Source organism: Macrobrachium rosenbergii, chromosome 6 (assembly GCF_040412425.1).
Source record: "Macrobrachium rosenbergii isolate ZJJX-2024 chromosome 6, ASM4041242v1, whole genome shotgun sequence".
In the NCBI taxonomy this organism is placed as follows: domain Eukaryota; kingdom Metazoa; phylum Arthropoda; class Malacostraca; order Decapoda; family Palaemonidae; genus Macrobrachium; species Macrobrachium rosenbergii.
Window position 1 is genome coordinate 51,436,512 of NC_089746.1, and position 12,995 is coordinate 51,449,506.

Below are 12,995 nucleotides of genomic sequence, written 5' to 3' on the forward strand. Positions count from 1 at the left end.
CGACTTTCTTGATTAAACTGTCATAAAATCATTTACATGACGAATCCAGCAGCACCAATATCCTGTAAGACCTGGCCATATAAACAATATTTTATTTTTACATCAGGGAGATTCTAGATTCTGATCCTAAAAGCAGGAGCGGAGCAAGGTCTATAATGTTAACTCTGGATCTTGTTCCACCAAATCAAGCATTAGTTACTGATAAATATATGCATGGAAATTACGGTAATTTTTGGACTTGCATAGTACAGTAGGTTTTATGAGTTTCCATGGCGTTAACCTTTCCGTAGGACTGTGCTTGTATAACAAACAAGTATGAGAAATTTCAGTAAATACAAGCAACAATGCTGAAAAAAGTAATGTGAACACAACGAGGACAAAATTTAGATCATTCAAAGAGGTTAAACTTTGTGGGAAAAAATACATAAAAAAAATAAAATCTAACAAAAAACATAAAAATACATGGCAAATAAATCTAACACAATAAAAACAAAAGCACACAAAAATTCATTTTAAAAAACTAAAAATAATTCTTGAAATCAAGATTTGAAAAAATATTTATTAAAAGAAACATGGCAACAATTTTTTATTTCAGTTCCATAACGCGCGCAAAGTTAAAAGTTAAGTATATCTTAGTTTAACCAGACCACTGAGCTGATTAACAGCTCTCCTAGGGCTGGCCCGAAGGATTAGATTTATTTTTACGTGGCTAAGAACCAATTGGTTACCTAACAACGGGACCTACAGTTTATTGTGGAATCCGAACCACATTATAGCGAGAGATGAATTTCTATCACCAGAAACAAATTCCTCTTGTTCTTCACTGGCCGGTCGGAGATTCGAACTCGCGACCAACTGAGTGGTAGCTGAGAACGGAACCATAATAATGCTATATATATATATATATATATATATATATATATATATATATATATATATATATATATATATATATATATATATATATATATATATATATATATATATATATATGTATAGCCCGTGAAGACAAGATAAAATTCAGACAATCCACAAGGACAAAATCTTTGAAAAAAAAAAAAAAAAAAAAAGATAAAAAATGCAACTAAAAAATTCTTAAAAACAAGATACAGAAAACTTTAAGCAAAAATCTGTGGAAAGATCCATAAACAGAAAAAATCTAACACAAAAAATTCTTGAAAACAAGATATACATCACTTAAGTATAAACCTGTGGAAAAAGCCCACAAAAAAGCAAAAATCTAACCCAAAAAAACATTAAAAACAAGATACAAAAAGGTTACGTAAAAAGCTGTTAAAAAGGTCCACAAAAAGATTAAAAACCTAAAAAAAATTTTAAAAACAAGATAAAAAAAAACTTAAAATCTGTAGAAAAAGCCCACAAAAAACTACAAAAATTGTTAAGAACAAGGTAAAAGGAACTTAAATCTGTGGAAAGAAACGTCCATAAACACGGATTAATAAATATTGAAAAACAAGATTAAAATAAAAACTTTCAAATAAAATAAAGAAGATATTTGCGAGACAGACGGAACGACAAACTTCAACAGAAACACTCAAAGTGGAGCCGAAAATGTCGAGTCTTTGAAGGAGGAAGAGGAGGCCAAAGGCCAATCACTCAAGGAACAGGTTAAAGAAAAACCGAACGGGTACGAAAAAGGAAAACAGCTGAAACGAGGGGATGACAAAATAATAACCGGTTTTTGGGAGATATGGGGAAGGGCCGGGGCGAGAGGCTGGGGGGAGAGCAGATCTCCCCTAATTGGCTATTGAGTTTTGGTGTTCGTTGCGTAATCTATAACAAAGGTTTATTTCACTTAGTTCTCTTTCCTTGCTTTTAAAATGGGACGAGTCCCCAAAGAGGACGAACTTGCAATCAGGCGATATTTGTCATATTACACATACATACATATTACACACAACACACACACACACACACTATATATATTATACATACATATTATATATACATATATATGATATCACACACACACATATATATACATACATATGTATACATAGGCTATACATGAACATATGTGTGTGTGTGCCCTTTCGTCATGAAATGAAAAAATTTTCAATCATTTTGCAACAGCATCATGTACATCACTTGCTCACTTCTGTGCCAAATCCACCTCTCGAGGTAGACAGATCTGATTCGATAACATCATGATGCATGGTATCGTGCTTATCGTAGCCTCAATCCCGGTCACTATTGAACGTCCGCAAATCGGTTTGCATCGTGCGAGCCCCAGTTAACGAAAAATAAATATATTAAAATCATCATGGAAAATTGGGATCTTTATAACAGCAGATACGGCCCTCTATATTGAATAAGTAAGAAAAAGAGAGCGAACTCGGGAACGTGGTCCAAAGGCATGCAGATGAATCGAAATGTGAAAAAAATAAGGAATGAGGATATGGAGAAACAAATTTTACATAACTTTTTTTATGGTTTTTCTTACATGAACAAGAAAAGTAAAAAATGGCTTCAACAGAATTATTCTTAGCCACTAAAGAAGAACGACATCCATCTTTGGAACCAACGAATAAATTACGTAAACAGATTTTAACAAAGATAATACCCACAAATGACGTTGTAACGGGGAGGTTTGCGCTTACGATGAACTGGGCCACTGTACATACATGCATACATACAGGTGAATTCCACTACGATAAATTCCACCACGGAAAATTCCATCATGGTAAATTCCACCAGAGTAAACGCCAGATTTTAATAATTTTCATACCCTGTGAAAGAGCTCTTGATCTTGATTCCACTGATACACAGATTGTTATCATGTAAGAGCTAATACAATGGATTTTATTTCTTTCGTTTTCACTGCCAAACGTATGACAAAATGCGTAAGAACCATATACACACTTGAGTGAAACACGTCATTCAAATCATATAGTACAAGTCCTACAATTATATTGACCTTTAGAATCCGTTAATAAATTAACAAGTGAAAACAGTCGGGAAGAGCTAATATCTCAAATTTCACTGTCAATAAAGCATCAGGAAAAAGTCAAAACATTCATAATTATTCATCGTTTCAACACAAAAACTACAACATTAATTATCTTTTTTTGCGTCATTGACAATTCTATCATTTAGCTATTTAATCACGAGTCATAGGCTACTACATATAACCCTTCTCAAAAACAATATGACTGAAACTGCATTAAACATGGAAGACGCAACCTCTGCCGCTCTACGTTACGCACAAATCAACTGTTAACCTATAAGAGTTTCCCCAACAAATTACCGTCGTTTTCTTCAATATTCATTCACTTTAATTCACAAATGATAGTACATGCGTGCACAGCCAGCTGATGAATAATGGGCGAGTGTTTCCTTGACAACTAATAATCAAATGCATCGCCGCTAAGGTTTTCCGATGAATATTTTTACCCAGATTCGCAAAAAAAAAAAAAAAAAAAAAAAAAAAGCTTGTCAGCATACGCACACATGGTGGTAAAATAACTTCTTCTGTCGTAGGAGATATCAATATGGTACTAGTTAATCTGGGCATGCATACGTTTTCATGTCATTAATATTATGAAATAACAAACTCTGGTGTTTATCAAAATACTAGATACTAATCTGCTGTTTCTTTTTTTCACCTTTTGTCTAACATTACTTAGATGAATAACGCGCAGAGTAAAAACATTACATATTGTAAATCGGGCAAGAAATATTCCTAAACATTCCTAAAACATTATGCATGAAGTGGAGAGGATGCACACAACCTTTGACATATATATTCAAGTTTATGTAATGAAAAATTACTCTTACTATTGAAAGATATGCATCAAAAGAGAGACAAGCCAACTATTAGTGCTGACAAAGACTTCCAGATAACTGACAAAATCCAATGCAAAATCCGCAACTCAATGCAGAACCATCAATAAGTACAGAAACAAGTCAGAGACCGAGTTTACCGAAAACGTCGTCTCAACGCCATGTGCTACACGAAAAGAAGGGGGTTTTTCAAACGAGTTCTCAGTAAAATAAAGAATCTGCGAGCGAGAATAAACTCAAACCATTCTCCTGGACCTCGACGACAGAACAGTGGTGATAAAAATGATAATCCAAGTAGCTCAAGCTCACTGACCTATCTTAACAGAAACTCACTCTGCTCCCCTCGCGAACTTTTATGGCAAGTGTTGTCAAAAGCCACGTGTATGACTGCAAATATTATGAGTGAGAGAGAGAGAGAGAGAGAGAGAGAGAGAGAGAGAGAGAGAGAGAGAGAGAGAGAGAGAGAGAAGAGTAAGGGTTAAGAGGGTCAGTTGGTGAGGGAGCATAAAGGGATTGTGATCCCACCCTCTACTGTCATTGGCATGAAGATGCCTTCCTTTATATTCCATTCCATTATCATGCCATCTCGTTTATTGCAGTGCATTTACCAACCACCACCCCACAACCCTATATCCTCTCCCCAAAAGCTTTCACGCCCATCCCCCATTTGCCATAATTCCATTCCTTTCCTAATCACCGTAGCAACTCTTCCCTTCTCGCTTTTTCTCTCCGCTCAAACTCAAGGTCAACGCTTAACTCCCCCTCTATATATCCCCCTTTTAGATAACTCTCATACTTGCTCCTTCTCTTTCTACCTTCGCCCTACCTCCACACTTCACGCCCCTCCCCCTTCTCCCTTCCTGCCCATCTTCATCTCTCCTGGCACCCACGCCGTTCTGGAGGGTTGTATCCCCCCCCCAACCACAGAATTGTCACCCATCCAACCTCACCACCCTAGTCGGAGTGATGCGTCGTCACTGACTCATGCATTCTCTGCATACCAAGTCCTCACCTGCCTTTGCGCACGCGCATTTACATGCATACTCTCTCTCTCTCTCTCTCTCTCTCTCTCTCTCTCTCTCTCTCTCTCTCTCATTTTTCGTATCCCTACGTTCGTTTCATTCTCTCTCCTCCCAAGGTTTGTTTAGAATCCCAAGTCCTTATCTCCGAAAGCTGACAAGCATAGAGACTCTCACAGTGCTGGCTCTTAAAACTCTCTCTCTCTCTCTCTCTCTCTCTCTCTCTCAGAATAACGGCCTCGTTGCATGCACAGAGCTGCATTCGCGATTGTAAATGCAATGATCGAGCGGAAAAACGTGTGGATCGATACTTTGACTTGCGCGAGTTTTGAAAGCTGCTACGTTCGATTCAAACCACTGCGATAGTAAAATTGTTTTTACTTTTCTCGATTTTCGCTCTTTACTTTTCAGAACTTACTGTAATCACAACGCTTACTTACCTAATGCGTAAGCAACGTCAACTGGAAACCCGATCAATAATACCTCGGGGCTTCGAAGCCGAGGTCCTTGTTAAAACAACCCTGATCACCTTTTGGAATATATATTATTAGGCCAATGGCCAAACGCTGGGACCTATGAGGCCATTCAGCGCTGAAAGGGAAACTGACAGCAAGAAGGTCTGAAAGGTGTATCAGGAGGAAAATCTTGCAGCTGCACTGTGAAACAATTGTCAGAGAGTGTGGCAAGTCAGACTGAAGAAAGAGAATATGAACGGAGGTACAGAAAAAAGAATGAAAGAGGTTGGAGCTAAGGGCCAAAGGGACGCCGAAAAGAACCTTAAGTAATGCCTAAAGTGCACAACGTGAGGTGCACTGACGGCACTAACCCCCCTACGGAGTTAATCACCTTTTGGGCGATAGGTCGAAGGGCGGCCTCGAGCGAGAGGAAATGTGAAGTGCACAACAAAAAGCTTTGAATAACTGTCCAATTCCTCTGGGTCTTGGGATCTCGTTTCTTTCTATTTGTTTAATTTAGTCAAGAGTGTTTCAATGAGTTAGTTAATAACTGTAGCCCTCCAGGCACTCAAATGCCGCTCTCTGGCGAGAGGCATTATAACAAGAGATAAATAAATGAATGCACACATAAATAAACAGTAATCAGCATGCCTTCGTAAATAAAATAATCCATATTGGGTAGAGTTGATTGCTTCAGTTAAAGTATTTTTTCATTGAGGAGCCGATAGAAGATGAACCCATTATCCTCTTTAGACAGGGTGGAAACACGGAAAAATGCTTTAAAATTGCTACTTGTCCTAAAGGAAAGTTTCCACAGATAAGAAATGAAACACCGTTGAAGGGAAAGAATTCCAATGCTTTAGCCACATTAATAATGAAAAAAAATGACAGTTCGACGGGATGCGACACTGCTACTGCGAAAACAACTAGTCTCTCTTTCAGCTCAACATAACACTCGCCAAAACATCATCTTTAGAAAAGAGGCAAACAGGATACCATATGGAGGAAAGAAAGGTGATTTCACGAAGGGAGGTCAAGTCCACTGTTTAAACTTTTTGCCTTACTCAATCCTGTCGAGAATGCAGACACAGTAAGAATCACAACAACTGTGGGATCAATATTCATAGCAAAAAACCAGTAGACCTACCCGGAACGGAAAAAAAAAAAAAAAAAAAAAAACTAACTACTAGACCTTAGTCTGCTCCTTCTCCTAACCTCTTCCGTACTATTCAGTCTTCCCACCAACCAGCTTTGGAATTCTCTTCCTGCTTCTGTCTTTCCTATCATCACCTTTCTTCCTTTACAAGACAGGTCTGTCTCTTAATCTATGATAAAGCCCTACCCTTCTTTCCTTTCTCTTTTCTTACGGTTTTTTTTCTGGGGCCTTAGTTAGAAAGAGGCATTAGATTCCTTGCCCAAATGGCCTTACCTCCACATTTCTGACCCCTTTCTTTCCTTGTCTCCTTTTACATTGCGCAGACAGTTCATCTCCACAGTTTCAACCGAATTCATTTGTTTGCATTTAACAACAACACTTCATTTTCATAAAGGAGAGCTGGCTCAAAAATTTCTTCATACATTCCAGATTTATCTTCTACAGACTTCCCTCTTATCTTTCAAATCTATTTCTAAGACTCTTCTACCCTGTTCCCAAGTATTCTGTGGCACTTGATCTCTCATCATACCATTACCCTTTCATTTACTTCCATATACCTACATGTACGCTTCATCAAACCTCCCTGTTTTCATTACATTTGCACATCACCCTTTCCTCTTCACTTAAACCTCAACTGCTACATATTTCAATTTTCATTTCAACCAAATAATGATCAGATATACCTCCAGCCGTTCCTTTACCTGCCACTACAGCCTTTGTTCTTCTATCTGCTCTGTATACTAATATATAATAATCTTCTCACCTCCATTTTCTTTCCCAAGTACACTTAAGAATATCCTTCAACAGTCAAGCATCTCTCCAAACATATTTCCGAGGAACTTTCTCCATTCTCTTTTACTCCAGGAATTCCACACGCCTGCCAACCATGCCTTCTCGTTCTCTGCCACCTCCATCTGAATTCGAATGACTCGTACAACCTCGATACCATGTTTTCCAAATTCTACACCCTAAAACTTCCTCTTCTTCCATGTTGGCCCCTTCCTACCACTGGGATTGCATTTACAACATCCAAGACAACCCAGCTGTAAAGGAGGACCAGCGTCAGCTGAGGTCAAGAAAAGACTTAGGGCTATCAACCTCATCACTAGACATGTTGAGAGCCATGGGCTCCGCCCCTCTGTAGCCACCCTCTCTAATGGATAAAAACGTACATATACATATAACCATGAAGCTACAAATGTCGCTAAATATTAAATTCACGCTACCTCGTGATTGCATATAAATCACGGTGTAATAAAAAATTTTCATGTATACATATATATAGCCATATATGCATGTATATATACACATAAATATGTGTGTGTGTTAGCCACTGCGCATGAAACCTCTCTACAGACGTATTTAGTCGCTAACGTCATGGAAATTTTCTTCACAAGGGGTTCATTCTCAACTGAGCAGGTAAAGTATAAAATGTGCCAGTGGCACCTGTCGTTTTTTTTTTACAGTTATTCCCCGATAAGGAATACAAATTACTTATTGTCTTATAGATATAGATTTTCCTCCTTACACCTTTTTACCTTCAGAGGGGGTGGTGCCAAAAGGGTATAACCCTCTGGTTACTCAACAAGTCTTTAGGGGAAAGCTGGCGCTTATTTACACCTGGGTGAACTGGTGAGCAACCCATAAACCTAGCAAATGTGAACTTAGCCACGGTGCCTACTTCTTCTACCCGTACCTTCTAAAGGTGACCAATGGGGTCCACACACCCTTATATTATAAGAAATAGCAGGAGTTATAGTGGTATTAGAAAGAAAGGACTTAAACAACCAGAAATCAAGACCACATACAAAATTGCAGTGAATGGTGCAATGTTTGTTGGAGGTTTAAACACGATGCTGATGAGCCTACCGTGTACAACGCAGCTGCTGGGAAGATTTCTGAACAAGATATTCATCCACGATTCAACGCTTAAAACTGTTCAGAAAGTTCCTGTCTCCCATGCATCAACCCTAAAAGGCAAGGGTTCCAATCCCGGTTGGTATAAAAGCCTTAGGCCTACATATAAATGTGTATGTGATATATATATACATATATATACATGTGTACATACTATATATGTATATATATATATAAAGGGTAGTTCGTTTTAGGTGTAAGTTATTTGCGACCTTATATTTTAAAGCTACAAAATTTTTATAAAATAAATTTTTAACATGCTATCATGCATTCATTTTTTCAGTTTCCCCTAAAAACGGTGACTCGAGAGAAAAAAACAGACCGATCACTCTTACAGCACGTTCTTACTGCAACTGGTGAAGCGTGGACGAACCCACTTAGCAGTCTATATACTTGCATGCTACATAATTCATTCATACATACACATACATATACCGTACATATACACATATATATGTATGTATGTATGTATGTATGTATGTAATGGATAAGCACTAAGAAAATTTAATTCCCTGTATTTTAACTTTTCCTTTTCTAACTCGAGGAAAATTATGATCGTACATATACACCATTCTCGTAAGAGAAAAAAAAAACAGGTTCGGATACAACATTTTTATATTTTTTTTCAATTCGGACATCCTATTCAGTAAAAAGACTGAAATCTAAAATCTATTTTACTGACCATGGCAATGCCAAACTGATATATAGGCCTAAATGCATTTCAAGTACCCTATGAAAGCTTTAATGTACATAAATATACAACGGCACTGGGAATAAAAAAAAAAATATTAACGACACGGAATTATTCAGCAATTACCGTTTCTGCCTCTTCCACGAATCTGAGAATGAGCTACGTCAAGCTGACATACAGGCCTAAATATATTTTAATTAGCCTATAAAAGCTTAAGAAAATCAATATAAAACGGTACTTGGGATAAAACACACACACACACACACACACACACACACATATATATATATATATATATATATATATATATATATATATATATATATATATATATATATTAACGACACGAAGTTCTCTCGTAATTACTCTTTCTGCCTCTCTCACGAATCTGAGGATCACCTCCGTCAAGCTGGCGTATAGGCCTAAATATATTTCAATCAGCCTATGAAACCTTAATAAACTAGTGTAAAACGGTACTGGAAGTACAAAAGCAAAAATCAACAACACGAAGTTATCTAGTAATTACCCATTCAGCATCATCCACGAATCTGAGAATCAGCTCCGTTGTCTCACTTTTTTTTTTTTTTTTTTTGTCCCACGATGTGGCTTTGCGGTACGCGGCCTCCAGCTCGTAACTAACAAACAAACATATTTGCAGATTCCTCAACCATGGGGGTCTTTCCTCCAGAACCGGAATCTCTCTCTCTCTCTCTCTCTCTCTCTCTCTCTCTCTCTCTCTCTCTCTCTCTCTCTCTCTCTCTCCAACTTATTCTGCTATTAAGACAACGTATAGTTCGAGGACCCATCTCCCTCCCGCGAACTTAAATTTAAAAACTCACAAGTCTGTCAAAGTTTTTTTTTTTTTTTTTCAGCAGGGGCCACTTGTCTTGATCACTGGATTATTCACGTTCGTGAATGCATGTAGCCTATATATAAGGAGTTTATGCAAATTTAATATGTATGTTGAGAAAAACTAATACATGAGCTTTGTATGAAATATAAATACTCTCTCTCTCTCTCTTTAATTTAGGCCACAAGAGCCCAAGAAATGGAGAGACCTGCCATTGTGTTGTGTACTTGTGACCATTTAATTTGAAAAAACGCTTTTACTTATGTAAAATAGCAACTGAGAACGTATAGACACACGTAGCCTTTCCGCACAATCAATCACCCATTCAATTAGTTAACCAGTCAAAGACAGATCAGCTCACACGCGTCAAAACTCTCGAGAAGAGAGAGAGAGAGAGAGAGAGAGAGAGAGAGAGAGAGAGAGAGAGAGAGAGAGAGAGAGAGAGAGAGAGAGAGAGAGAGAATTTTTCTTGCCTTCTCGAAACCACTTTCTTCTGTAATACGAACAACACTCTCTCTTCCCACCACAACAGATAACTTCCAATATCAAATGCAATGCCTATCCATGTATTTGTTTTTCTAATTGTAAATATAGTCTACGGGTACTTCACTCCACGTTTGGCCACTGTAAAATCTCAAAACGCCAATGCATAATATTAACGTGCTTCCTGAAATACAATAACGGTCTAGTTGCAACCTGACTTAGGCCTAAATATTGACGTTGCATCTGATGTGGTTGGTACACCAGTAAATCGAAAAAGATTTACATTTGTTTAATGCGTGATTATTACAGCAATTCGAGTGCTTTACTGAACTAAGCCAAAAACTTAGTGAATACGAAAAAACTGTCCTTTAAAACGAACATGTTAACCTTAGTCAGTAACTTACTAAGGTCCTGGTTATAGTGGATGTGAATGTTGCTAAGTCATCTGTCATACAAAAACACTTGAATAAATGTCAAGAAAAATACAACTGTGATAACCTAACGTGTTTGAGAACCACATCAAACACAACCACACGCACACGCGCGCACACACACACACACACAGAGAGAGAGAGAGAGAGAGAGAGAGAGAGAGAGAGAGAGAGAGAGAGAGAGAGAGAGAGAGAGAGAGTTCCGGGCAAAAACACATGCCTATTATATTTTCTTAGATACAAACTTATAAACAGACAAACACAAAGAGAATATCATAATCCCTAGTGTCTTACATCATATGGACTTGCATCTTTCACAGATGTATCACAAAAACCGCTATTTTTTCTTGTATCTTTTAAAAAGTCTTTTCCAGCACCCTTTCCCAAACCCTTACTTTTCAACACACTAAGAAGGCATATACAAAAAAGGTGACAAACAAGAGAAGAATTACGGATAAATATGTTGAGAGAGAGAGAGAGAGAGAGAGAGAGAGAGAGAGATTTCTGCTCCTCTGAGTAGCGGGAAAAGAATTACCCAGGTTGAACTTCGGCTCCACCCACCCACAACTACCCCCAGAGCGATCTGAATAGTAATGGGTACCTGTTCAAGAGGTGCATTAACCAGCTCCCCTTACTGTATGTACAACCAAATCATTACTGTGCGCTGTCTTCGTCCCACATACACGCACATATATATATATATATATATATATATATATATATATATATATATATATATATATATATATATATATATATATATATATATATATACACATAAATATACGAAACACAGTTGTTTAAATTATGCTGCAATTAACACTATAAACATTAGTAAACATAAAACCAATTCCCAAAGCACTTGCGCCATCACACTGACGCTTAGAAGCGTATTTCACTGGGCCACATCAAATCAACTACTTAGCTCCAGTAAGACGTCTGCCAGTCAACATGCAATGCAATGCATACCGAAAAATCTACGTACCTTGACGTCAAGTGGTCCAGTTATCTGACTAATTAGCAGTCCGAAATAAAAGCACTAACAATAATAATTCTGGTTAATGTCGTGTTAACGCATTACACGGAAACAGGCATGAATCACGATAATCAAATGAAACAAGAAACAACCTTCGTCTTTCAGTCATCCTACCGGGTGCCGTTATGTTGTTTTTAAAAAAAACTCATAGTATTTAACTTCCCTTCCTACAAGGTCATCAAAACTAAAATGCAATGAGAGTTTACATATGAAATAAGGTACTCCAAACGATTTTTCCTCAACTGTTATTAGGCCTATGTACCATTCTTCACGTGAACTATCTCTGTACTTTAAAGCATTAATTTTTCACAAATAGAGTGTCGTCAAAAAGACGGTCTTGTTTCAATGTCAAGGGAATGGAAGACGTGTTCTTAACGTTTAAGCGAGGTATTTATCATTCCCCTTACTAAATAAAAATGGAATAAAAACCTTTAAGTCAAGTGAGCAAAATTGCGGCACCATATCATTCCTCCGAAACGAAAAAAGAAAAATGTACAATTTACGAGGTTGCCCTAGACGCACTCTGCCCCCTGTTTGGTACCTCAGAAGAAAACGTGTCTGGTTTTACTCCCCAACCCCATGCGTACCTCCGAGAGTAACTTTAAGGTGCATCTATCTAACTACAATAAAGGTCAAAGGTTCTTCCTCGGCACTGACCGTTTCTGTTTACGTGATCCATTCAGTGTATCGACAACGTCGAGCTGCATCCAGGCCTGATTGTATGGGTGTGTATGTAAGCATGTACAGTAGGTGTGCGTGTTGCATGTGCTTGGACGAAAACACGTCTTTTAACTTTTAAGCTCCCGCTCTCTTGCATACAGGCAATTTCAAATTGCATCATTTCTTAAAAACGGTTTCTGATCCCAATGTGGGTCTCTGCTGTCCAACCCTCGGAAACTCAAAAAGGAGAAAAGGGCATTTAAATAAACTGCAATGAGAATGGCAAGAAACGGTGAGGAGATATCACCACTCTCTCTCTCTCTCTCAGGGTTTAGAAGGAGCACGTGTGTGCACCGACCAGCAACTAGTAACTGGTGTGTCTCACCACCACCGCTGAATAGCAAACTGACCAAATCAACAGTGCTCGACTTCCTTATATACGCTGGGCAAGGTATCAAATGGCAGAATTTAATTTCATCCTTATCGCCGTTGC

The 12,995-nt window shown here is 37.9% G+C and overlaps 1 protein-coding gene across 9 annotated transcripts in view; it reads right to left on the reverse strand.

Moving 5' to 3' along the window:
- Positions 1 to 12,995, reverse strand: part of LOC136839550 (follistatin) — a 323,829-nt gene that overhangs the window by 296,101 nt on the left and 14,733 nt on the right. For 3 of the 9 annotated variants that reach the window (XM_067105790.1, XM_067105786.1, XM_067105781.1), the window contains exon 1: positions 12,500 to 12,913. The exons of 1 other annotated variant lie outside the window; for it this stretch is intronic. In XM_067105790.1, coding sequence (XP_066961891.1) covers positions 12,500 to 12,521 — 22 coding nt within the window. In that variant the 5' untranslated portion in view covers positions 12,522 to 12,913. Of the gene's footprint in view, positions 1 to 12,499; positions 12,914 to 12,995 lie in introns of those variants that run through there. 5 more of the 9 variants (XM_067105788.1, XM_067105783.1, XM_067105787.1 and 2 more) reach the window with 3 other exon arrangements.